This window comes from Leptodactylus fuscus, chromosome 3, assembly GCF_031893055.1.
Source record: "Leptodactylus fuscus isolate aLepFus1 chromosome 3, aLepFus1.hap2, whole genome shotgun sequence".
Classification (NCBI taxonomy): Eukaryota; Metazoa; Chordata; class Amphibia; order Anura; family Leptodactylidae; genus Leptodactylus; species Leptodactylus fuscus.
In genome coordinates this window covers 231219039-231244709 of record NC_134267.1, presented here as the reverse complement: position 1 = coordinate 231244709, position 25671 = coordinate 231219039, and the positions used below count along the sequence as shown (strand labels likewise).

The 25671-nt window shown below is 46.9% G+C and overlaps 1 protein-coding gene and 9 non-coding genes across 10 annotated transcripts; 5 read left to right on the top strand and 5 right to left on the bottom strand.

Annotated features, from left to right (window-relative positions):
• Positions 1–1593: 1593 nt before the first annotated feature.
• TRNAA-CGC (transfer RNA alanine (anticodon CGC)) lies at positions 1594–1665 on the bottom strand. The gene has a single exon. It is a non-coding gene; the product is annotated as a tRNA-Ala (tRNA).
• A 663-nt stretch (positions 1666–2328) lies between these two features.
• TRNAA-UGC (transfer RNA alanine (anticodon UGC)) lies at positions 2329–2401 on the top strand. Its single transcript has one exon. It is a non-coding gene; the product is annotated as a tRNA-Ala (tRNA).
• Positions 2402–10989: 8588 nt separating this feature from the next.
• TRNAA-CGC (transfer RNA alanine (anticodon CGC)) lies at positions 10990–11061 on the bottom strand. The gene has a single exon. It is a non-coding gene; the product is annotated as a tRNA-Ala (tRNA).
• Positions 11062–11623: 562 nt separating this feature from the next.
• TRNAA-UGC (transfer RNA alanine (anticodon UGC)) lies at positions 11624–11695 on the bottom strand. The gene has a single exon. It is a non-coding gene; the product is annotated as a tRNA-Ala (tRNA).
• A 330-nt stretch (positions 11696–12025) lies between these two features.
• TRNAA-UGC (transfer RNA alanine (anticodon UGC)) lies at positions 12026–12097 on the top strand. Its single transcript has one exon. It is a non-coding gene; the product is annotated as a tRNA-Ala (tRNA).
• A 450-nt stretch (positions 12098–12547) lies between these two features.
• Positions 12548–12619, bottom strand: TRNAA-CGC (transfer RNA alanine (anticodon CGC)). Its single transcript has one exon. It is a non-coding gene; the product is annotated as a tRNA-Ala (tRNA).
• Positions 12620–13693: 1074 nt separating this feature from the next.
• On the bottom strand, positions 13694–13765 carry TRNAA-UGC (transfer RNA alanine (anticodon UGC)). The gene has a single exon. It is a non-coding gene; the product is annotated as a tRNA-Ala (tRNA).
• Positions 13766–14093: 328 nt separating this feature from the next.
• On the top strand, positions 14094–14165 carry TRNAA-UGC (transfer RNA alanine (anticodon UGC)). The gene has a single exon. It is a non-coding gene; the product is annotated as a tRNA-Ala (tRNA).
• A 454-nt stretch (positions 14166–14619) lies between these two features.
• TRNAA-UGC (transfer RNA alanine (anticodon UGC)) lies at positions 14620–14691 on the top strand. The gene has a single exon. It is a non-coding gene; the product is annotated as a tRNA-Ala (tRNA).
• Positions 14692–15542: 851 nt separating this feature from the next.
• Positions 15543–25478, top strand: MCM3 (minichromosome maintenance complex component 3). Its single transcript, XM_075266835.1, has 17 exons — positions 15543–15700; positions 18109–18221; positions 18309–18517; positions 19466–19596; positions 19722–19960; positions 20152–20260; positions 20343–20496; positions 20791–20922; positions 21012–21220; positions 21345–21519; positions 21782–21908; positions 22245–22395; positions 22643–22783; positions 23078–23181; positions 23739–23815; positions 24267–24336; positions 24960–25478. The coding sequence occupies exons 1-17, from the start codon at positions 15617–15619 to the stop codon at positions 25156–25158; spliced, it is 2424 nt and encodes an 807-aa protein (XP_075122936.1). The 5' UTR covers positions 15543–15616; the 3' UTR covers positions 25159–25478.
• The last annotated feature ends 193 nt before the right edge of the window (positions 25479–25671 follow it).

The window sequence follows — 25671 nt, the reverse complement described above, 5'->3', positions numbered from 1 at the left end:
TTGGACTTTCATTTTGTGCCAAAAAGTGGTCAAGACAGCGATCCCTCAGCTAATCCCGTTACACCGTCCATTGTCAACTGCAGCACTGAAGTTACCATCACTGGAAGTGGTACAACGTCTTTCTCTGCATTTAGCCATGCTCGATGCTATGCTAGCTGACTACACTTGGTTGCTTCACGGTTCTCTTAATGCATATTGCTAAGGGGACTCAGATGTGTTTCTCGGCACTGAGGCCACCTCCTCTGAGATCCCAAAAGAAGTTGGGTAAAAAATATGCAAATCTATTCTCCTGGATGGAATTAGGAGAACAGAGTGCACTCTGTACACCACCCTATAGAGGCAGCATCCTTAACATCATGAATGACTCAGTTATAAAGTCTTTTAATCATGATGTGGATTTAATTGCCAAATCAGTATTTCTGTCCCAAAAGGAACAGATTCCCAGCTATGGACAGCGCTGTTTCGGCCTATTGGGCCATCCTCAGCATAGCGTAGGGATACTGATTGGCAGAGTGAGAGACTATAGACCAGGGTTTGGGGACACTCGTCCACATCAGGGAGAGTGTGTGCCTACATAGGCAGTAAAAAAAGATAAATTTGCTCAACTTCAGAGCAGAAATATCCGGATGTGATCCAAGAAACTGTATTAACTGATAAACCAAGTATCAAAATATCCTTCACACCATACACTATATTGTAGAGATATAGGCATAAAGTGTCCAGTAGGTGGCAGTCTGCTCATAAACAGAAACACACAAGGATGAGATCAGCTTCTGTATGGACATATTGGGCACAGATTCTTGTAGACCAGGGCTCGGTGCAAGATGTCTGACACGTGATATTTTATACTGGATTTCCTTGTTACGTCTCCTCCTGTAACTTTCGATTAATTTATTCTATTATATTGGCGGTATTATTTTATAGATGTCACACTCAGTATCCGTCTTCAGATATATCTATATCTACATACACAGATCCAGCATCTCCAAATACAAGAGGGCAGAAAAAAATTCTGTCTACATTTTAGGTCTGTAACCATGGACAGAACTGGTAAAGACTGGGCCCAATAGGAAACATTGACATCATGTGGGGCAGACGGGGCTCCCTGGAGGGCTGAAGCAGAAGTGGAGGCAGCAGGGCTGTCAATGTTATATGGAGGAATATGATGGGCCCTATATAAATAAGAACGCCTGTTCATTATACCACAGGCAGTGTATTGTTCTGACTATAATGCCCCCTAGTGTCCATCACTGACTGTACTGGGGATTCGTAAATGCAGGATGACATTTTGATAGTTGAATCCGTCCTTTGCGTTACGTCCAGACAGACATCTTGTGGATTCCTGCACATTTATCAGTTTTATGGATCTTTGATGTTTTTGTAGTTGTTTATCACATAACATGGAGATACCTGGATGTTTCTGTGTATGAGCGGACTGCCACCTACTGGCCACATTATGTATACATCTTTAGGAATACTGCACATGACAGTGAAGGATATTTTGATACTTGCTTTATCAGATATTACAGTTTCTTGGATCACATCCAGATATTTCTGCTTAAAGTTGAACAAATTATTATGTAAGACAAAACATGGAGATGCCGGGGATTGAACCCGGGGCCTCATACATGCGAAGCATGCGCTCTACCGCTGAGCTACATCCCCTACAGGCAAATGCTAAAAATACTCCAATTCCTGAGATAATATACTACGTGTAGCCCTATTGTGTTGATACTGGATATCATTATGTGATTAGTAAAGTGGAAATATATAATAATAATACCGCTATATAGATATAATGTAGCCATACAGCGCCCACATACAGTACACCGAAATAACACTGTCCTACAAATAAATACTAAAAACATAGAGTGCATATAAATGATACTGTCACACTGTGCAAAACAATAATACCACCATATAGTGCACACGGATAATACTCCCATACTATACATATTAGTAGTGCTACCACGCAGTACACGTAAAAAACACTTTCATGTCATTTTTTCAGGGACTATAATACTGATGTTCTGTCCTAAGAAAAGGTCATGAATATACAATGTTGTGGGGTCTGAGACCCTTTGTAACCCCCTATATGTTCTATGTGCACTATACCCTGTAGGTGCTGTGGGGGCCCAGTCAGTGTTTACTATGGGGCCCGGTCCTTGCTAGTTACAACCCCTAATACCAGACCTGAAATGTAGACAGAATAGTACCAGCATATATAAATGCCATATACCTGCCCATAATAATAATAATACCAATGTAATACTGCCATATAGGTGGTATGTAGTCTCAGAAACAGGAGCGTTTTCCCACTATTTATGAGGGGATGTAGCTCAGTGGTAGAGCGCATGCTTTGCATGTATGAGGCCCCGGGGTTCAATCCCCAGCATCTCCATGCTTTGTCTTACATAATCACCAAAAAAGATGAATTTGCTCAATGCAGAAATATCCGGATGTGATCCAAGAAACTGTATTAACTGATAAACCAAGTATCAAAATATCCTTCACACCATACACTATATTGTAGAGATATAGACCAGGCGGAATGTGGTGTAAGTACCCATGACAACCTCCTCCCACGGCTGTTAGCACCCCGACATAGAAGAAACACTGGCACATTCTTGGATGGTAAATTGTGGGGGTCGGCCACAGCTTTATTAACCCCTTCCCGCCGATGGCATTTTTTGATTTTCTTTTTTCGTTTTTGACTCCCCTCCTTCTAAACCCCATAACTTTTTTATTTCTCCGCTCCCAGAGTCATATGAGGTCTTAATTTTTGCGGGACAATTTTTTCTTCATGATGCCACCAGTAATTATTCTATATAATGTACTGGGAAGCAGGAAAAAAATTCAGAATGGGGTGGATTTGAAGAAAAAATGCATTTCTGCGACTTTCTTACGGGCTTTGGTTTTACGGCGTTCACTGTGCAACCAAAATGACATGTCCCCTGTATTCTGTGTTTCGGTACGGTTCCAGGGATACCAAATTTATATGGTTTTATTTACATTTTGACCCCTAAAAAAAATTCCAAAACGGTGTTAAAAAATTTTTTTTCTAAAAGTCGCCATATTCCGACGGCCGTAACTTTTTTATACGTCCGTGTATGGGGATGTATAGGGCGTCTTTTTTTGCGGGGCCGGGTGTACTTTTTAGTTCTACCATTTTCGGGAAATGTTATTGCTTTGATCACTTTTTATTCAAATTTTTAGCAGAATTAAAACAGTGAAAAAACAGCGGTTTGGCACTTTTGACTATTTTTCCTGCTACGGCGTTTACCGAACAGGAAAAATATTTTTATAGATTTGTAGAGCGGGCGATTTCAGACGCGGGGATACCTAACATGTATATGTTTCACAGTTTTTAACTACTTTTATATCTGTTCTAGGGAAAGGGGGGTGATTTGAACTTTTAATACTTTTTATATTTTTTTATATTTTTTTTTACTTTTTTTTTTATTTTTTTTTTTGCATTTATTAGACCCCCTAGGGGTGTTGAACCCCAGGGGGTCTGATCACTAATGCAATGCATTACAATGCTAATGCATTGCAATGCATTGCAAAAAAGCATCATCTCTTTTGCAGGCTGTATACACCAGCCTGCAAAAGAGAGAATTTGCAGACTGGCTGGGAGCCCTTAACAAGGCTCCCGGCTGTCATGGCAACGGGGGGTCGGCCCTGGAGCATGCTCCAGGAGCCGGCGATCCCTGCCAAAATGGCGGCGCCCATGCGCCGCCGGGAAGATGGCGCCTCCGGCGCCTTTGACAGCAGCGCCGGAGGGGTTAATGCCTCCGATCGGTCCGGGGACCGATCGGAGGCATTAGAGCCGGTTGTCTACTGCTTGAAGCAGTAGACACCCGGCGGCTATGACGGCCGCCCGGCTACCGGGCGGTCGCCATAGTTACAGACCCGACACGCGCCGTACTATTACGGCGCATGTCGGGAAGGGGTTAAACTATACACACATCGGCAGAACCCTGCTATCCCCCTCCCCCTTCTAGACCAAGCGCGTCACCGGAAAGCCCCGCCACCGCCTGCGGTGTGCATGTGTGTGATGTTCAACGGGTGACGCGCTCCATCTTCTACAACTGATGACCAGAAGGGGGATGGGAAGGCGCAAGGTCCCGCCACCGGAACCCGACGTAAACCTACAAAGGGGTCCGACCCCCCTCCAAGAGCATGAATAACGCGCGCTCAATCCCATCCTGAAGCCCAGACAAGAAAATGTCTAGACCGATGTCAGACAGATGGACACCATCTCTGCGGAGAAGCGCCCTGTTATCACCTTCAAGCTGCCTGTGCCGAACCACCACCCCCGAACGGGAGCGCACGTGGCGCGACACACGCAAGTTCAGCAAGCACCTTGCACGCTCCAATGCCGCTGGATCTCGAGCATCTCGCCACCGTGCCCGGGGAACAACTTCAGACCATACAATAACGACATCCTGAAAGAAGGCTGGAAAGCGATTCACATCCGAGCAAATCAACAAAATCAATTCGGACAGGCGTATCACACCCAAATCGTTTCCACCGGCATGAAACACCAGCACCACTGGGGCCTGGGAGGATCTTCCAATCTCAATGACTTGTGGCAGCATCTGTGACCAGCTCATTCCTCTCACTCCGTGCCATCTCAGCTCCGCTTCCTGAAAACCAAGCTGCAGACCTCCTGGCCGGATAGCGGCACGCCGAGCTGCCCAATAAATATACGAGTGGCCGAGAATCCAGACCACCAGATAATGACCTAGAACAATAAAAACAATATTAAAGAAAATTCCTTTTTTTTTTTTTACAAAGGAACAAAGAAAAAGAAACAGAGCGTACACGGGCAGAAAAAAACAAAAACAAAGAACTAAACTGTGAGAAGACCCGGGCGAACATAACATCTGTAACAACTAGACCGCCAACGGCCAATCCGCTTAATCTCCTCCTCAGTAAGGCCCGCCGCATCAGCCGCAGTAGCTGCCCCAATGCGGAAAGAATGAGTACCAAAATCATCCGACGGGACTCCCAAAGCGACAAGACAACGCTTAAACAACGATTCAAACTGGAATCTAGTAAAAAAGGAGCCATCCGCATGGACCAAAAACTGACTGGCCGAGGGGTGGACCGACACAAAACGGCGCACTCGTTCAACAGGGCATAAGGGGCCTTCTAAACGTGAGATATTCAACCAAGTACCCTGACCGTAAGGATCTGTCTTAGACCGTTTAACCCGGACACGGAGGGAATCCTACAAAAGAACCACATCGTCCGCAGCCAACCCACCCGCTGCCCGCCGAGACGGAGCGACCAACTCACCCACACGCAACGCTCCGAAAAATGCTAAAACAAACGCACAACTCAATAATTCCGCCTCAAAAGGGGAAGAACAGACCAACTCAGTTATCCCAACCAAGCGGCGTAAAAGAAAAAACGAAACCGGGCGACGCTTATCGACGGGGCGCGCAGATTTCTTCCAACCCCTCAAAATCAACTGAGAGGAAAAGTCTTTGGTTACGTCTGGCACGCCCAACAATTTAAGCCCAAAAGCCACGCCCGACAACCTCCTAGCCGCAGTAGCGGCAGACACACCCTCAGACTTCAAACGAGCTAAGTAAGCAAATGTCAAATCCCTACAACAGTCAGGATCCAACAGTCTCTCCGGAGAGCCGAAGGACAGCCACTCACCCCACGCCTTACCATGTGACGACCATGTTGCCGCCGTGACGGAATCCTGCAACAGCAGGCTCAAGACTGCAGAACCAGGTCCCACAGCAAAGGAGGGCACGGGAAGCCCACCAAATCCGCTCTCAGGTGCATGTCTCTGAAGCGCTCCCACTGAAAACGAGAAAGAGCATCAGCAACAATATTATCAACACCCGGAACATGGCGAGCCTTGAAAACCAAATTAAACTGCAAACACTTTAAAACCAAATGCCGCAACAAAGACAAAACAGGCAAGGAGCTGGACGAAAGTCTATTGATTACAGAAACCACGCTCTCGTTGTCACACCAAAACAAAACTCGCTTGTTTGCCATGTCCGCGCCCCATAACTCCAAAGAAACTACAATTGGAAACAATTCCAATAAAGTAAGGTTGCGCGTAAGACCAGCCGACAACCAGCTCTGGGGCCATGGGGCAGCGGACCAGCGGGAACTGAAAACGGCCCCATAACCAGACGAACCAGCCACGTCCGTGAAAAGCTGAAGGTCGGAATTGCACATCTCCTTCTCCGGAAAACAAGAAACACCAGAATAATCCAAAAGAAAGGACTTCCAAACCTTCAGATCCTCCCGCAGAACACTCGTTATCCGCACATAGTGGTGCGGCATGCGAACTCCAGCCGTGGCCATAGACAGGCGGCGAGAAAAAACACGCCCCATAGGAAAAATCCTACACGCAAAGGCCAACTGACCCAGCAAGGACTGCAAACGGGACAGCTGGACCTTGCGGGCCGACAGGCAGAAATCCACATCCGCACTGAGGCAAGACAACTTGTCCTGCGGGAGCTGGAGGATCATACGGTCCGAATCAATAAGTATGCCCAAAAAGGAGAGTGACGAAACCGGACCCTCAGTCTTGTCACTAGCAAGGGGAACCCCAAAGTAACCTGCAAAGAAACGGAAAGTATTTAGCAAATATTCGCACAAACGCGAAGAAGCAGGACCAACGAAAAGAAAATCATCTAAATAGTGAATTACCGCCTGGGACCCCGTCTCTTGCCGAACAACCCACTCCAGAAACGTGCTAAACAATTCAAAATAACGGCAAGAGATGGAGCACCCCATGGGCAAACACATATCATAGTAAAAAGAACCCCCAAACTGGCAACCCAATAAGTGATAGCAATCGGGATGTACCCGCAAAAGACGGAAAGCTGATTCGATATCAGATTTCGCCATGAGGGCACCCCTGCCAGCATTGACCACCAAGGAGACCGCTCTATCAAAAGAGACATACGACACCATCATCTCTTCCTTCGGGATACCATCATTCACCGACTCGCCCGGAGGGAAAGACAAATGGTGCATCAATCTGAATTTTCCGGCCTCTTTCTTCGGGACCAAACCCAGCGGGGACACCCTAAAATTTGGAAAAGGGGGCTGTACAAAAGGGCCAGCCAAACGGCCCAACTCAACTTCTTTATCAATCTTAGCCTGAGCAACAACTAAGTCTTTCTGAACAGAACGTAAATTATCCGAAAACATAACGGAAGAACTGTGAACATGAGGTATATAAAAACCAAACATAAAACCGTTAAGAAGCAGGTCTGCTTCCTGCCTCCTGGGGTACCTGTCGAGCCAGGGGCGCATCCTTGCTGTGCTCACTGGCGTCCTCGGGTTTACCCGTACTGGACTTAGTGGCTCTACCGCGCTTGGCACAGCGCAAGGCGGAATGAGCTCCTCCGCAAATTGAACATTCATGCTTGAAACGGCATGATGTGAAGAAACGACAGTGTCCTTCATTAAAGAGGACCTTTCACCACTTTTGGGCACAGGCACTGTTATATACTGCTGGAAAGCTGACAGTGCACTGAATTCAGCGCAATGTCGGCTTTCCCGATCCGTGCCCGGTGTAAAGAGCTTACGGTGCCGGTACCGTAGTGCTCTATGGTCAGAAGGGCGTTTCTGACCATTAGCCAGGAACGTCCTTCTGCCTCGCGGCGCCTATCGCGCTGCGGGGAGGAACGCCTCCTCCCTCTGCTCACACAGCTCGTCCATAGACGAGTATTATCAGGAGAGGGAGGGGGCGTTCCTCCCCGCTCCACAGTACAGCGTGATAGGCGCCGTGAGGCAGAAGGACGTTCCTGACTAATGGTCAGAAACGCCCTTCTGACCATAGAGCACTACGGTACCGGCACCGTAAGCTCTTTACACCGGGCACGGATCGGGAAAGCCGACAGTGCGCTGAATTCAGCGCACTGTCAGCTTTCCAGCAGTATATAACACTGCCTGTGCCCAAAAGTGGTGAAAGGTCCTCTTTAAACATCCAGCAGGCACCTGGCCTGCAAACGGCCGCGGAGGGAGAACCAGCTCCCCCAGCGGCCACGGATGGAAAGGGAGAAGAAACCGGCTTCGGCGAGAGCATCAGCTGAATCCAAATTTCGGTAGCCTTAGAGGCCCAACCAACCTCCTGCTGAAGAGCCAACCTACGCCGAAACTCATCGTCGTACTTCCACCATGCTGTTCCACCATAAAGCTTGTGAGCTGTAAAAATAGTCTCCAAATAAACAAAAAGATCAGCCGCCATAGAAGGCGCTGACTGACAGAGTATACAAGAATAAATAGCAAAGGCTTGTAACCAATTTGAAAACGTCTTAGCTACTTTGGGCTTCTTATCATCACCCCCGACCAAACCCTCTCTCCTTATCTACTGTTATCTGATCGGGGGACAACAAGAGCCAAATGTCAACATACTCATTAGACGTGATCTTATGACGAAGCTCCGCCGAGACATGAGTACCCAACGGAGTTACAGCACAGAAATAAGAATCACGAAATCTTAAACCAGAAGGAGGGGGAACCGGCTCAGGCTGCGTACCAGCCGCCCCTGGAGAAGCAAGTGACTGCCCCCTACCTTCCAACTGACTAACCATAGCTTTTAAAACATCCAACACATCACCACCAGCAGGTGGCGTTTGAGAGGACCAAGCCTGTGAACATGACAACTCACCAGCCGGAATCACTGGAATCTGCGACGAAGCGACCAGGGGTGGAGGCAACGGAGCCACAACAGGAGGAGGTTCAGGAACCACAACAGCAGGCACGACTGGGACGCCCTGGGCGGAACCATATTCTCTCCTCCCACTCCGCCTCCTGGAACTCCTGCTATAATGCGAGCGCCGCGACCTACGTGAATCACGCGACGAAGAAGATGAACAGGACTCTGACCTGTGCCTACTATAACGAGACCCATGACGCCTGCGGCGACTCCGCGACCTAGAGCGACTACGATAACGCCGTGACCGACCTGAACGCAGAGACACATCATCAGGCCCAAAGCTCCTGTAGGAGCGGGCCCCAGACCCCGGCGCGTGGCTAGAAAACGAACGGGAGTGAGTACGTGGCAAAACATGAGGAGTTCCAGGCACGTAATCTACATCAAAGAACTCCTCCTCACTTTCCTGGAACAAAACTGGGGAAGCTGCGGCCGGTAAAGGAGCAAGAGCAGAAGCCTGGGCGGATACGCCGGCCGCTATAGTCTGGGTTATTGTGGCACTGTCTGTCCCTGCAGGGGTGGTAGATGCCCTCCCAAACCACCGCGCCAATCTACCTGGCTGCGGTGGGGGTGCCACAGGAGCAGCGGAAGCCGGGGGGTCACTAGGCCCAACAGGGGGCACAACAACTAGGGCCTGCTGGGAAGCCACCATAGGGGGAGCACTCCCTTGCATAGGCTGAGGGGGCAGAGGGACCGCCACAGGCGGAGAGACGAAGTCGCGCGCCGCCCGGTACGGGCAGGAGCCCGGGCAGCACGCGACACTGAGCGCGCGGCCCGCCGCGCCAGAGCCCTGCTCCGGCTACTGGGGGCCGCGTCAGGAGACAGCCGCACGGGAGGCCTCGCCGTCCTGCTAGGCCGGGTAGAGGCCTCCCGCTGCGGCTCCGGTGGAGCGGGAGGCAGGCTGGACCCACCGCTCGAAGTGAGCAGCGTCTCCAACCATGCCGTCCCCTCGTCCCTTACCCGTCGCTGCAGCAGCTCCATGAGCTGCTGTTGCCGGGAGCTCTGATCCATCTCCGACGCTTCTTCGCTTCTTCTTACTCCGACGCTGGCGGGGATCCAAGAGGAAGTCCCCGCCCAGCGCCGGAGATTAAATAGGGCGGGTAAGCCCCGCCTCCTCCAAACCCCGCCCAGGCCAGCGACAGCCGCCGGGAGGGGGGAGAGGAGGAAGGGAGAGGCACACGCCAGGTCAAGACCCGGACGACTTAAGCAGCCGTCCGGGTCGCAGGCATAAAGTGTCCAGTAGGTGGCAGTCTGCTCATACACAGAAACACACAAGGATGAGATCAGCTTCTATATGGACATATCGGGCACAGATCCTTGTAGACCAGGGCTCGGTTCCAGATGTCTGACACGTGATATTTTACACGTTACACAAGGTCCTTCATCTACAGGTCCTGATTAGAGTTGAGCGAGTACTGTTCGGATCAGCCGATCCAAACAGCACGCACGCATTGAAATCAATGCACGCGGCGGGTTAAGCGGCCGGCCGGCATCAAACCGGAAGCACCAGGTGCTTCCATTCATTTCAATGCGTGCGTGCTGTTCGGATCGGCTGAGCCGAACAGTATTCGCTCAACTCTAGTCCTGATCTTATCGCAGTTACAACAATTTGTGATAAGAGCGGGGGTAGCTGTCACCGGGCCCCTAATGTCCCGGGCCCTGTGGCAGCTGCCTCTGCTGCTATGGTGGTAGTTACGCCACTGTCTGTAACCATGAACAGAACTAGTAAAGACGGGGCCCAATAGAAAACATTGACATCATGTGGGGCACACGGGGCCCCCTGGAGGGCTGAAGCAGAAGTGGAGGCAGCAGGGCTGTCAATGTTATATGGAGGAATATGATGGGCCCTATATAAATAAAAATGTCTGCTCATTATACCACAGGCAGTGTATTGTGCTGACTATACTGCCCCCTAGTGTCCATCCCTGACTGTACTGGGGATTCGTAAATGCAGGATGACATTTTGATAGGGTTGAATCCGTCCTTTGTGTTACGTCCAGACAGACATCTTGTGGATTCCTGCACATTTATCAGTTTTCTGGATCTTTGATGTTTTTGTAGTTGTTTATCACAAACATGGAGATACCTGGATGTTTCTGTGTATGAGCAGACTGCCACCTACTGGCCACATTATGTATACATCTTTAGGAATACTGCACATGACAGTGAAGGATATTTTGATACTTGGTTTATCAGATATTACAGTTTCTTGGATCACATCCAGATATTTCTGCTTAAAGTTGAACAAATTCATATTTTTAGTGATTGTTATGTAAGACAAAACATGGAGATGCCGGGGATTGAACCCGGGGCCTCATACATGCGAAGCATGCGCTCTACCACTGAGCTACATCCCCTATAGAAACCTTCTAAAAACACTCCAATTCCTGAGACAATATACTACGTGTAGCCCTATTGTGCCGATACTACTGGATATCATTATGTGATTAGTAAAGTGGAAATATATAATAATAATACCGCTATATAGATAAAATGTAGCCATACAGCGGCCACATACAGTACACCGAAATAACACTGTCATACAAATAAATACTAACAACATAGAGTGCATATAAATGATACTGTCACACTGTGCAAAACAATAATACCACCATATAGTGCACACGGATAATACTCCCATACTATACACATTAGTAGTGCTACCACGCAGTACACGTAAAAAAACACTTTTGTTTTTCAACAAGTTGAAGTGCGTACATGGATGTTTTTGTGTTTGAGTTGACTGCCCCCTACTGTCCACCACGCGCTTATGTTTCCACATTATATGATGGTGAACGATACAATCTTTTTATTTTTAAGCTTATTTTTTGACAAAATCCAGGTGTTTGAGGATCATCCAGACACCTGAGCTCTGAAATTTGGCATCTTTATTGTATTTAGATAAACCTGTACAGAATATGGAGATACTGGGGATTGAACCCGGGGCCTCATACATGCAAAGCATACGCTCTACCACTGAGCTACATCCCCTATAGAGATATTCCATTAATGTTCCCAATTCTGAGATGAAACAACACGTTCCATTGTGCCCCTGTACTGAGGGGAAATAACCCCAGCAGGTATTAGGCCCTATTTAGTTACTGATCCCTGTCGCTGCCACCTTTGCTTACATTTCAGTCCTCTAGGGGGCCCCATGCGTCTCATATCATGTAGCTGAGGCTGAACAGTGTCAGGATGTTGTTGATGGCAACGTGATATGCAAGGCACAGGGTCCCCTGGAGGGCTGAAGTGTAAGCGAATGATAGATACCACAACTGGTTTTCTCAGGTGCATTGGAAGCATTATTAGGAATCCTCCATAGGGGATGTAGCTCAGTGGTAGAACGCATGCTTTGCATGTATGAGGCCCTGGGTTCAATCCCCGGCATCTCCACCTTTTGAGACAAACAACTACATAACATCAAAGGTCAGTAAAACTGATATATAGGCAGGAAATCACATGAAATATGTTCGGGGATAATACGAAGGCGGAATTTAATGTAAAAGAGCTCAACCTTTTGTCTGTAGAGAAAATGATGGACACTAGGGGGCAGTCTAGTCTACACAATACATGTACAGGAATACATTGCTGGTGACACAATGACATAGGATGGCGCTATAGAAATAAGGAGCACTATTTATTACATCACTGGCCATGTATTTCTATACATGTATTCTGTTAGCTACACCGCCCCCTTGTGGTCACTATCGACATAGGATTCTAAGATGGTGAACAGATAATATTCAGCCTTTATAATACAGACGGGCAGATGTTTCCTGAATTCCTGCACATTTATCAGTTTTCTGGATTTTTGATGTTTTTGTAGTTGTTTGTCACAAAACATGGAGATGCCGGGGATTGAACCCGGGGCCTCATACATGCGAAGCATGCGCTCTACCACTGAGCTACATCCCCTATAAGCAACTTCCAAAAATATTCCAATTCCTGAGACAATATACTACATGTAGCCCTATTGTGTTGATACTACTGGATATCATTATGTGATTAGTAAAGTGGAAATATATAATAATAATACCGCTATACAGATATAATGTAGCCAGACAGCGCTCACATACAATACACCGAAATAACACTGTCCTACAAATAAATACTAAATACATAGAGTGCATATAAATGATACTGTCACACTGTGCAAAACAATAATACCACCATATAGTGCACACGGATAATACTATATATACTATACATATTAGTAGTGCTACCACACAGTACACATAAAAAAAAAACACTTTTGTGTCATTTTTTCAGGGACTATAATATTGATGTTCTGTCCTAAGAAAAGGTCATCAATATACAATGTTGTGGGGTCTGAGACCCTTTTAAAGGTCCTTATAAGTATCTTGAGACCCTTTGTAACCCCCTATATGTTCTATATGCACTATACCCTGTAGGTGCTGTGGGGGCCCAGTCAGTGTTTACTATGGGGCCCGGTCTTTGCTAGTTACAACCCCTGATAACAGACCTGAAATGTAGACAGAATTTTTTTTCTGTATTAGTAGAGCCCCTGTACTGCATCTGCATCTACATCTGTGTATGTAGATATATATATATATATATATATATATATATATATATATATATATATATATCTGAAGACGGATACTGAGTGTGACATCTATAAAATAATACCGCCAATATAATAGAATATTATAAATCCAGTATAAGTTGCCATGTGCCTGACGTTTTGCTCCTCCTGTCACTGTGGAGCCGAGCCCTGGTCTACAAGGATCCGTATCCAATATGTCCTTACAAGTTGGAGTGTGTACATGGATGTTTTTGTGTTTGAGTTGACTGCCCCCTTCTGTCCACCATGCACCAATGTTTCCACATTATATGATGGTAAACGATATAATCTTCTTATTTTTAAGCTTATTTTTTTGACAACATCCAGTTGTTTGAGGATCATCCCGACACCTGAGCTCTGAAAGTTGTCATCTTTATTGTATTTAGATAAACTTGTACCAAACATGGAGATGCCGGGGATTGAACCCAGAGCCTCATACATGCAAAGCATGCGCTCTACCACTGAGCTACATTCCCTATAGAACTATTCCATTAATGTTCCCAATTCTGAGATGAAACAACACGTTCCATTGAGCCCCTGTACTGAGGGGAAATAATCCCAGCAGGTATTAGGCCCTATTTAGTTACCGATCCCTGCTGCTGCCCACAGCCACCTTTCCTTACATTTCAGTCCTCTAGGGGGCCCCATGCGTCTCATATCATGTAGCTGAGGCTGAACAGTGTCAGGACGTTGTAGACAGCAACGTGATCCGCATCGTACAGGGCCCCCTGGAGGGCTGAAGGGTAAGCGAATGATAGATACCACGACTGTTTTTCTCAGATGCATTGGTAGGAATATTCTATAGGGGATGTAGCTCAGTGGTAGAGCGCATGCTTTGCATGTATGAGGCCCCGGGTTCAATCCCCGGCACCTCCACCCCTTGAGACAAACAACTACAAAACATCAAAGGTCAGTAAAACTGATATACAGGCAGGACAGTCACACAAAATATGTTTGTGGATAATACGAAGACGGAATTTAATGTAAAAGAGCTTAACCTTTTGTCTGTAGAGAAAATGATGGACACTAGGGGGCAGTCTACGTACAGGAATACATTGGCGGTGACCCTGCAGCACCTGGTGACTTCACATCCTACCACCAAAGTGGTATGCCCACAGCAGCATTATATGGGATCTGTATGGTAATATTATTAGTCTCTTCTTCATAATGTCTATAAGGATAGGTCATCCGTATCAATCACCTTCAGATCCTGGACATCCCCTTTAAGAGGCATATCTCTCACCAGTCAGGAGAATTAGTATAGGAAATGGCACTCAGTCAAGGTCCTATTGACTCTCAGAATTGCGTATATTTCAAAGTAGCTCCTATAGGGGATGTAGCTCAGTGGTAGAGCGCATGCTTTGCATGTATGAGGCCCCGGGTTCAATCCCCGGCATCTCCATGTTTTTTTTGTGGTAAACAACAACAACATCAACGGATCAAAAATACATAAAAATAATAACGGGTTGGAATTCACAGGATTTCTGTCCGGACGTTAGACAAAAGATGGATTCAATGCTAAGTACTATCAAAATGTGGTCCAGCTTTTACGAATTCTATATATAGTCAATGATGGACACTAGGGGGCAGTCTTGCCAGCACAATACACTGCCATTGATGTAATATACAGTTATTTTTAAAAATATGGCGCCATCATAGTAAGCCACACAACATTGCGGTCTGTACCTCAACTACAGGAGCCCATAAATACCAAGAAAGTTGATGAAACTAATAAAAACATATAATAATATGAGGTATTATCCCTACGGCATGGAGCTTTCACATACCACCGCTAACATGATACGGCGGTATATGTGCACTGTTTGGCGTCATTTGTTTAATTATACATTTATGTGTCTGATGGAATTTATTGCTTATTGCTTTATAATTTATTTATAATTTATTTGTAATTTTTTTATTATAATTTGTTTATTTATAATGCTTTATAATTTATTGCTTATTGCTTTAAAACACTGGCAAATACCTACTTTTTCCCATAACAAATATGGCGCCCCATCCTACAGTACATCCGGCGCGTCTAATTACGTCATTTCCGTCTCTGCGGCAGTAAACGCCTCAATCCGACTCTTTCTGCCCATTTCTCATTGACCCGCCCCCAGCCGCCTATTCAATCCCTGATTGGTTAGTGGTCCGTTCGCGCCAATTTCTTTATCCTATCCCAAGTGAGGGACTGGCGAGCGTTTCGCGGGAAAACTAGAGCCTCGCTGTATTTTCGCGCCAGTCGGAGCCATTACCTGAGAGCCGGCGCGGACTCTGTGTTCTCCTTCTTCCTTGTCTGTACTCACTGCTCGGTGTATAACACTGTCATGGCGGCTCCCGGGGTTGTGGAGATGGATGACCAGGAGTTGCGGGAGGCTCAGCGCGAATATCTGGACTTCTTAGACGATGAGGTGGGTGAGGGGTCGCTGTGGATCGGCTAGATGGACGATTGTATAGGGTTAAGATCGTATCGGGCGTCGATTGTACCGATCTCCTATGTATCCCAGTTAGGTTATAGTGTGCAGCCTAATAATGGTGACTGACTACAACTCCCATCATGTGCCGTCTCCATGTTGGGCGTCCCCTAAATTGCATGGCTGCAGATAATGTGTTACATCTGGGATGTGAGCTTGTGCAAGGGACTTGGTGCAGTTAAAGCCGCCTTGTCCTTAAAGGGATTTTAAAGGGATGACGTCATCAGTCTGTGATCTGTGTAGGTCTGACACCCGGACCCTGCACAGATCAGCTATTCTAGCAGACTGTGGGTGTCAGGAGCTACCAGTGACCTATACAGACGGCATTGTAGTACCCTGGGACCACCACTATGCGGTGTATGGGGCTGCGGTGCCCAAATGGTGACCTTTTGGGGTCTGATGCCAGGGCTAGAGGATCTTTCATGTCCTGCTGCACATGCGGTTTGATATAGCACTGAATTCAGCGCCCTGTTATGTGCCCGGGGCCGTTACTGATCTCTGCCCACTGTCAAAATGGCGTTCCTCACAGCTTAGTGTCATTGCTGGGCAGTAAGGACCGCCGCCTCTGACAGTACAGGGCTATGGACGAGACTGTCAGGGGTAGGGGGGGGGGGGGGTCGTTCCGCACAGCCCGGCTAGACTGTCAGGACGCCCTTCTGACAGTGGGGAGAGATCGGTGACGGCGCTGATATCTCCAGCCCCGGGGACAGAATGGGAAAGCCGAATACAGCTCAGTCTGCTTTCTATAGTATATAATATCACATGTGCCTGAGGATGTGAAAGGTCCCTGTTCAAACTCCTTGTAACTGCCCCTCACATTTCAACCCCCTCATAAGGTTGCCCCACCCACTCAACAAAAAAAATATATACTCACCTGACCTGTCACCACGGACCTGCGGACTCCAGCTGTAATGATATCGCTGCGCTCGTGGGACTTCCCTGCCGAAAGCAGAATAATAACTCCGAGCTCTACTATTACTATCAACACAGCCTAGAACAGAGGGACAGCGCCCGAAATGTTGGACTGTCCTGTTCGGTCCTGGGTGGCTGCGAAGGTCCCAGTGGCGAGGAACCATTGGCCCTATGACTAAAATGTACATCATACAATGTTTGCGGCCGTGCAAAGTATTCTCAGCCCATTGACTTCTATAGTCGTTTTGGAAACATTGGTGCTCAGGTACGCTGTTTCCATAAAGCCTGACTGGTGAGGACTGCCCTGTCAGTGACGTTGTGAGATGGGTGCAGGTCCTGGAGGCGGACACATCTATCACACCTGTATACTATGGATATGCCATTAATGTCTTTTATGGGAAAAACCCTTTAATAACTTTCAGCTGTTAAAGGGATCCTATCATTTAAACTCAAATTTATTTATTTTTTTTCTGCCCATCACGCAGGAATAGCCTTAAGAAAGCCTATTCTTCTCCTACCTTTCAATGTTTTCTCTGTGCCGCCATTCCATAGAAATCCCGGTTTCCACCGGTATGCAAATGAGTTGTCTCCAAGCAATGGGGGCGTCTCCAATGCTGCGAGAGAACTCTCCAGTGATGCCTCCATCTTCTTAAGGAACGGGTCTTCTTCCGGGGGTTGGCTTCAAACTTCTAGGCCTTGGGCAAAGCTGGCTGTGCATGCCGGCCACAAGAAAATGGCTGCTTACACAGTATTGCAAGCCGCCATTTTCTTGTGGCCGGCATGCGCAGTCGGCTTTGCCCAAGGCCTAGAAGTTTGAAGCCAACCCCCGGAAGAAGACGTGAAGAAGACCCATTCCTTAAGATGATGGAGGCGTCGCCGGAGAGTTCTCTCGCAGCATTGGAGATGCCCCCAGTGCTTCATGAGAACTCATTTGCATACCGAATAAAACCAGAATTTCTATGGAACGGTGGCCGGGAGAAGACCTCTAAAGGTAGGAGAAGAATTAGCCTTTCTTAAGACTATTCCTACGTCATTGAGCTTAAATTATAGGATCCCTTTAAATGAAGAAACTTCCACAAAATCCACAAGTTATGAATGTAGTCTTAGAACAAAGTCCAGTCTAGACTACAAACTGCTGCTTACTCTTTAGTAGTCAGCACAGGAGATGTAGTCACTGGATGCTATTGCAGCAAACCCTCAGCTGTGAAAAGTAGGGTCTGGATGTAAATCAGAACCTTTTCGTTCACTGTCAAAAAGCAGAGATCCTGATGATGATGATGAGAGTTCTGGTATTGCAAGTGCAGGAGAATAGGGTTAAAAAAAAAAAAAAAAAATAAAAATAAATAAAAACCTATGGAGCACAGCTGAGGGATTGGAACAGATTAGGGGCTGTATGGAAAGTAAATGACCCCTTGTCTTTCCCTTTTCTGCAGGAAGATCAAGGCATTTACCAGAGCAAAGTGCGAGACATGATCAGTGACAACCATTACCGGCTCATCGTGAATATCAATGATCTCCGCAGGAAGAATGAGAAGAGAGCGAACCAGTAAGTACCCAACATGGAGGACACCAGATCTACACCTGACCCTGAGCTCTACTCGTCACTCACCGTATATGTCTTGTATCTTTCCAGGCTCATGAACAAGGCCTTCGAGGGGCTCATCGCCTTCCAGCGAGCTCTGAAGGACTTTGTTGCCTCCATTGATGGAACGTATGCCAAACAATATGAGGAGTTTTATGTTGGCTTGGAAGGAAGCTTTGGCGCTAAACATGTCACACCCCGAACACTGACTTCACGATTCTTGGGTTGTATGGTCTGTGTGGAGGGGATTGTCACCAAGTGTAAGTATAACGATATCTATGTACAAGAACATAACTACTATAATACTACCTCCTATGTACAAGAATATAACTACTGTAATACTGCTCTAATGTACAAGAATATAACTACTATAATACTGCTCCTATGTACAAGAATATAACTACTATAATACTGCTCCTATGTACAAGAATATAACTACTATAATACTGCCCCTATGTACAAGAATATAACTACTATAATACTGCTCCTATGTACAAGAATATAACTACTATAATACCACTCCTATGTACAAGAATATAACTACTATAATACTACCTCCTATGTACAAGAATATAACTACTATAATACTACTCCTATGTACAAGAATATAACTACTATAATACTACTCCTATGTACAAGAATATAACTACTATAATACTACTCCTATGTACAAGAATATAACTACTATAATACTACCTCCTATGTACAAGAATATAACTACTATAATACTACTCCTATGTACAAGAATATAACTACTATAATACTACTCCTATGTACAAGAATATAACTACTATAATACTACCTCCTATGTACAAGAATATAACTACTATAATACTACTCCTATGTACAAGAATATAACTACTATAATACTACTCCTATGTACAAGAATATAACTACTATAATACTACCTCCTATGTACAAGAATATAACTACTATAATACTACTATGTACAAGAATATAACTACTATAATACTACCTCTATGTACAAGAATATAACTACTATAATACTGCTCCTATGTACAAGAATATAACTACTATAATACTACCTCTATGTACAAGAATATAACTACTATAATACTGCTCCTATGTACAAGAATATAACTACTATAATACTACCTCTATGTACAAGAATATAACTACTATAATACTGCTCCTATGTACAAGAATATAACTACTATAATATTTATCCCTATGGATTTATTGTGCAGGTTCTCTGGTTCGCCCTAAAGTTGTGCGCAGCGTCCATTACTGTCCAGCCACAAAGAAGACTATAGAGCGGAAGTATACGGACATGACCAGTCTGGATGCGTTTCCCTCCAGCGCGGTCTACCCCACTAAGGTGAGCCTCACTATCTGCTCCTCTGTATTTGTACATACGAGATAATAAATATGGTGAGAAAGTAATATCAATAATATTTAGTAAACTTCTGATCTTCTGAGACTGTTTCCTTGTTTATCCCTCAGGATGAGGAGAATAACCCTCTGGAGACAGAGTTCGGCCTCTCCCTGTACAAGGACCACCAGACCATCACCATTCAGGAGATGCCGGAGAAGGCTCCTGCCGGTCAGCTGCCGCGCTCCGTGGACATCATCTTGGATGACGACCTGGTGGACAAGGTGAAGCCTGGGGACCGTGTGCAGATTGTCGGGACCTACCGCTGCCTGCCATCCAAGAAGAACGGCTACACATCAGGGTCATTCAGGTAAGGTTCCTCGGTCATTGCTTCCATAGTCCTAGGAGGAGTCTTACTGCAATGGCTGCCATGGTGTTGGCCGTGGATCTAGAAGTAGTAGTCTATAGATTGTTTGTCTGATGTTCAGGACTGAAGGAACGTTAGGTGAGCGTACTGTGGCAGCCATGTTGGTCGTCCTCTTAATAGGTCTCTCTGTACAGGACGATCATGATCGCCTGCAACGTGGTGCAAATGAGCAAGGAGGTGACCCCGGTGTTCTCTGCAGACGACCTGGCCAAAATCAAGAAGTTCAGCAAGAACCACTCCAAGGTAACCCACCGCCATGTTGTACCCCTGTGATATGTCTGGTGTAGTGCCGCTCCATCACCTGTGTGTTTGCTCTTCTCCTCAGGATGTGTTTGATCAGTTGTCCCGATGCCTGGCCCCCAGTATCCATGGCCACCAATACATTAAGAAGGCCATCTTGTGCATGCTGCTCGGAGGGGTGGAGAAGGTGCTGGACAATGGGACGAGGATCAGAGGAGACATCAACGTGCTGCTGATAGGTATGCTGTTATATCATCCTTACTACCAGGGATTAATGATATTATGGCGCCCCCTGCTGTTCAGATTTTTCTTTTTGTGTGTCCAGTGCTGACGTTTAGACTGCACTGATCCGTGTCGGCGGCCACCATCAGTGCATGGGACGAGCCGCACTGAGCATGTGTGACCACCAGCCCTGGACATATGTGAGGCAATCAAGAACCACCAGGGGGCAGCAATATCTAGACATAGGAGTCCATTTAGATCCTATAGATCGTGCATAATCCCTTAAAACTTTACCTTGTGCCTTGTTTTAGGTGATCCTTCCGTGGCCAAGTCCCAGCTCCTGCGCTACGTGCTGTGCACCGCCCCCCGCGCCATCCCCACCACCGGCAGAGGGTCCTCAGGAGTGGGTCTGACCGCTGCGGTGACCACTGACCAAGAGACCGGTGAGTACAACTGGCACATAAACGGTTAATCAACTCCAACTCTCTAGAACTTTCCGCTAATCCTTGGGTCCTTTTATTTCTTTATCCAGGGGAGAGAAGGCTGGAGGCCGGTGCCATGGTTCTGGCTGACAGAGGTGTCGTCTGCATCGACGAGTTCGACAAGATGTCCGACATGGACCGTACGGCAATCCATGAGGTCATGGAGCAGGGTCGGGTCACCATCGCCAAAGCTGGCATCCACGCGAGGTTAAACGCCCGCTGCAGCGTGCTGGCCGCAGCCAACCCGGTCTATGGAAGGGTGAGTGCCAGAGTAGTGTACAGATTGCCTTGCTAACTTGGTCACTCAGCTTTCCCACACGCCATAGCTGGGATAGGATAGATTTATGACCTTCATATTGACTTCGCTCCTTCTCTGCTTACAGTACGATCAGTACAAGACCCCCATGGACAACATCGGCCTGCAGGATTCGCTGCTCTCCCGTTTCGATCTCCTGTTTATTATGCTGGATCAGATGGATCCGGAGCAGGATCGGGAGATCTCTGACCATGTGCTGCGCATGCACCGCTACAGAGCTGCGGGGGAACAGGATGGAGATGGTGAGGATGCCGGACACGTTTTTTTTTATCCCTCTAGTGGTAATTCTGGGCAACTGCAGCTCTTCTCCCAATACTGCACATGCTGCCCATTCACTGCAGTAGCTGCCGGGACAGCTGATCAGTGTGGGGTCTGGGTGTTGGCACATACTGATGACCTATCCTGTGCCTGGACAATCAGTATGAAAAATCCTTATGGGCTGGAGAACCCCTTTAAGGTGGTCCACTTATTGGGTGTTCTTATATTGCGCCTTCTGTTTTCCAGCCATGCCCCTGGGCAGCTCTGTGGACATCCTCGCCACCAATGACCCCAACGTCACCAGCGAGGAGCAGCAGGAACTGCAGATTTACGAGAAGCATGACAACCTCCTGCATGGCGCGAAGAAGAAGCGGTAAGTGCCCTTTATTGTCACCATCTTAGAGCTAAATCTATCAATGACCTATCCTGAAGATGGCGCCAACCCCATATATTGGCTATCAGGAAGTAGACAGCACCGTTCTCTGTGTAGTGGCTGAACGGAGCCACTGCAGCTTAGGTCCCATTCAAATGAATAGGAGCTGAACTGCAGTACCGCAACTGACCACTACGTAGAACGGCGCTGTCTGCTTTTTGCTCCGTTCTGTGTATTGGCTGCTGGGAACAGCTAAACAGTGGATGGGGGGGTTGTCAATTAATTTGCAATGCTACCCCTAATGATCAGTCACCCTTTTTATTAACCAACATACAGGGAACGGATTATAAGCGTCGAGTTTATGCGCAAGTACATCCACGTGGCTAAACTGTTCAAACCTACGCTGACCGAGGAGGCCGCGAACTACATCGCAGAGGAGTACTCCCGCCTGAGGAACCAGGACCAGATGAGCACCGATGTGGCCCGGGTGAGTGCCGGACCCCAATGTGCATCCCATGGCATTCTGCTGCCAATTACCACTAGGGGGAGTTCTACACAAAAGAAAGTCATGTATGAATCTCTATGCTGCAGCTCCCCCTGGTGGCCACTGAATTTTTCTCAAAACCTTCTCTTGTAACTTCTTCCCCCTTAAGACCTCTGCTTGCCGTCTGTGATTGGAAACCTTCTTTACATGCGGTTAGGATTTTATAGTAATTTTGTCTTTGCCATTTTAGACCTCACCCGTGACCGCTCGTACTCTGGAGACGCTGATCCGTCTTTCCACCGCACACGCCAAAGTGCGAATGAGCAAAACTGTGCAGCTCCAGGACGCGGAGGCGGCGGTGGAACTTGTCCAATATGCTTACTTCAAGAAGGTGAGGCGGTGGGAATTCTTGGATATTAAAGGTGTTCCCGCCAGAGACATTGATAGTGGAACGCTTACTGTACAAGTATCGGGGATGGTATTGTGCAGAGCGTGATGTGCAAATCGGCACAAAGAGAAACGGCCATATTGTTTTTCTCTATTATCCTCCATGTGCAGTACCCACTCACTGCCACTGGGTGTCGCTGTTTCTTGCAGATTTTTTTGGTATATTTATAACTATCAGACTTTAAACGTTCCGTCCATGTAGAAATTGTAACAGAGTTAAATTGTTTTGGCCTTCAAGGTATTGGAAAAGGAGAAGAAACGAAGGAAGAGGGGTGAGGATACAGATACGGAGGAAGAGGAGCAAGAGTCTGCACCTGCTGAGAAGAGGACCAGGAAGAAGAGGTTGGTCATCTAGGCAGCAGAGTAATATAGTGGGTGTCCAAGACCCCCAGGGTGATGGATACTGATGTCCTATCTTGTGGATAGATGGGTGGGGGTCCCACAGATTAGATTTGGTTGTACACTTGGGATTCTGCTCTCCTCTTAATGATTGTAATGGGAACGGCCCTGCAGTTCCAGGCGAGTCCACTAGAGTACGTAGTTGGAAGCCATATATATACAAATTGTACAGCGCTGCGGAATATGTTGGCGCTATTATTATATAAAGATGTATACAGTAATGGTGGCGCCGTGAAACTGAAACTCTGCATCTGATTGGTGCAATGACATTGTGTCTCATCCTCTACAATCTGATCCTCATGACCTATCCTGTGAATGGTTCATCCACCTCCATTACCCTCTGATCTGGCACAACCCAATTAAGGCCTTGTGTAGGATCAGGGACACTATGGCTGTATTATGCTACTAGCGTCTAACGTTTTGTGCACACCGGAGACCTGTGTATATTTTCATACAGTTACAACAGTGCGAATGGCATCTAAAATATATTCTTACTGTAGGAAAACGGCCGGGACGACGGAAGGCGAGACACATGACCCCTATGACTTCAGCGATACAGAAGACGAGACCCCTGACGGTAAGTGTCCTATTGGCTGCCATGTTTCTGTTTCCTATTTGCTACGTGTCCTTGCCACATGGCGGTCCAGTATGTGCGGGTATTGCACTGTGGGAGATTGTGTTTCCAGCAATTACAGTAAGTCTGTGCACCAGGGAAGTGTATTTTAGGATCTCGCCAAGGTGATGCGGTTTGTCCACACAGGGTGGGGGATTTCTTAAGACTGGCAGCTGGATTGAGACACCGACCTCAGGTTCACTTCCGTGTGGAATAACTTTCTGGCTGGAGTTGTAGTATCTTGTTGGGTTAGTTGACTCCATCTAGTGCCTTTTGCGGTCCAACTGGTCAGCAGAATTGTGAACGCAGCTCTGGATGTACGGAGTCCAGATCTTAGGTCATTCAGCATGCACAGTGACGCATACACTTAAAGGGGCAGTACATGAAATTTAACTTTATTAAATCTGTATTACAGTTCAATCGCCAAAGCCCCCAGGAAGCAAGCAAGCGGATTCTACAGAGAAGACCGGACTGTCCGGGGAAAGGTGAGGCTTTCTTATACGGTTTCAGTTTCTCTGCTTGCTTTCAGTGAATGTGACCATCACGTTTAGAGCTTGAAAGCCCATCCAGATCCCATGTTGCTCACGTCGGTGTCAGGCTTGCACTAGATGTAGTGGGGCAGGGATTCACTGACAGCAAGCAGAGATGGAGGGCCCGAAGCATTAGGTATAAAGCTGCAAAAATCAAAATATTGCTGAGCTCTCCTAAGGTTTATCAATATCTGATCCAGGACCCTGAAGGATCAGCTGATGGGCAGAGAATGGAGCTGTTCTGTGTAGTGACAGTGTCATTGCCGCTCACGTCACATCTACATTCACATTTGTATAAGTGACTGTCGCCTTTTTCGTCCACCACTTTCCATTTTAAACCAGACTGACCCCATTATAGTCAGACATTTGCCAGACTAAAGATTTAACCACTATCCTAGCAATCTGCTTGTCTGGTACAGAGCAGAACAATGGACAGATAATGCTGGTATGAACCTAGTGTAAGTGAATAGGAGCTGAGCTGCAGTACCTGTTCTGGCCACTACACAGAACGGCGCTGTCTGTTTCCTGATGATGCTTTATGGTAACTCTCTAATATTCTATCCCGTTCACTTCTTCAGGCTGAAGGATTTCAAAGCCGCCCTTCTTGATGCCTTCAAAGCTGCCCACGCCCAGTCCATCGCCATGCCCACCCTCATGGACTCCATTAACAAGAACAATGAGTCGCCTTTCTCGGCGGGGGAAGTCAAGGCGGCGCTGGAGCTCATGGAGGAAGCCAACCATATCATGGTTTCTGAGAATATCGTGTTCTTAATCTAATGGACTGCTGAAGACAGAAGGGGTTAATGCAGAGTCGGACATTGTCGGCCATCTTCTGCTTCCCTTATGTGGGGGGAACGCTTTAATGTAGCGCAAGTTCTACATTGTTATAAGTGTCTTTACTGCATTACACTTAGGTGTATGACCTTCAAGGGGCGCTCCACCAAATGCCATGCTCCTTGTCATTTAAAGGGATACATGGTGTATCCCTTTAAATTGGGTGTAGATCCAGTTCTGTTAACCTATTGGCACCCAGCTTTTCCCAAGCCCATAGTTCACTGAGCTGGCCCAATGCCATCTATAAGTTGTCACCCAGCTTTTCCAGGTCTCAAGGTTTTATTTTTACTGTGTTTTTTGATCTTGCGGTCTATTTTTCAGTTTTTATTAGTTTTACCTATTATGTAAGTTCATGTGGAAGAGCTGGGAGCGTCCTCGGTATATTTTAATACCCTCTTACGTCACGGTCGCTTCTTTGACCCCCTTTATTTGTACAGAATTTTTACCCGTTTCCAG

Excerpts from the sequence above, each read along its gene's own strand:
- MCM3 (XM_075266835.1), top strand. The coding sequence starts at position 15,617 with ATGGCGGCTCCCGGGGTTGTGGAGATGGATGACCAGGAGTTGCGGGAG. Across the intron at positions 19,961-20,151 it reads TACACATCAGGGTCATTCAG|GACGATCATGATCGCCTGCA; the intron begins GTAAGGTTCCTC and ends CTCTCTGTACAG. Across the intron at positions 23,816-24,266 it reads AGAAGACGAGACCCCTGACG|TTCAATCGCCAAAGCCCCCA; the intron begins GTAAGTGTCCTA and ends TCTGTATTACAG.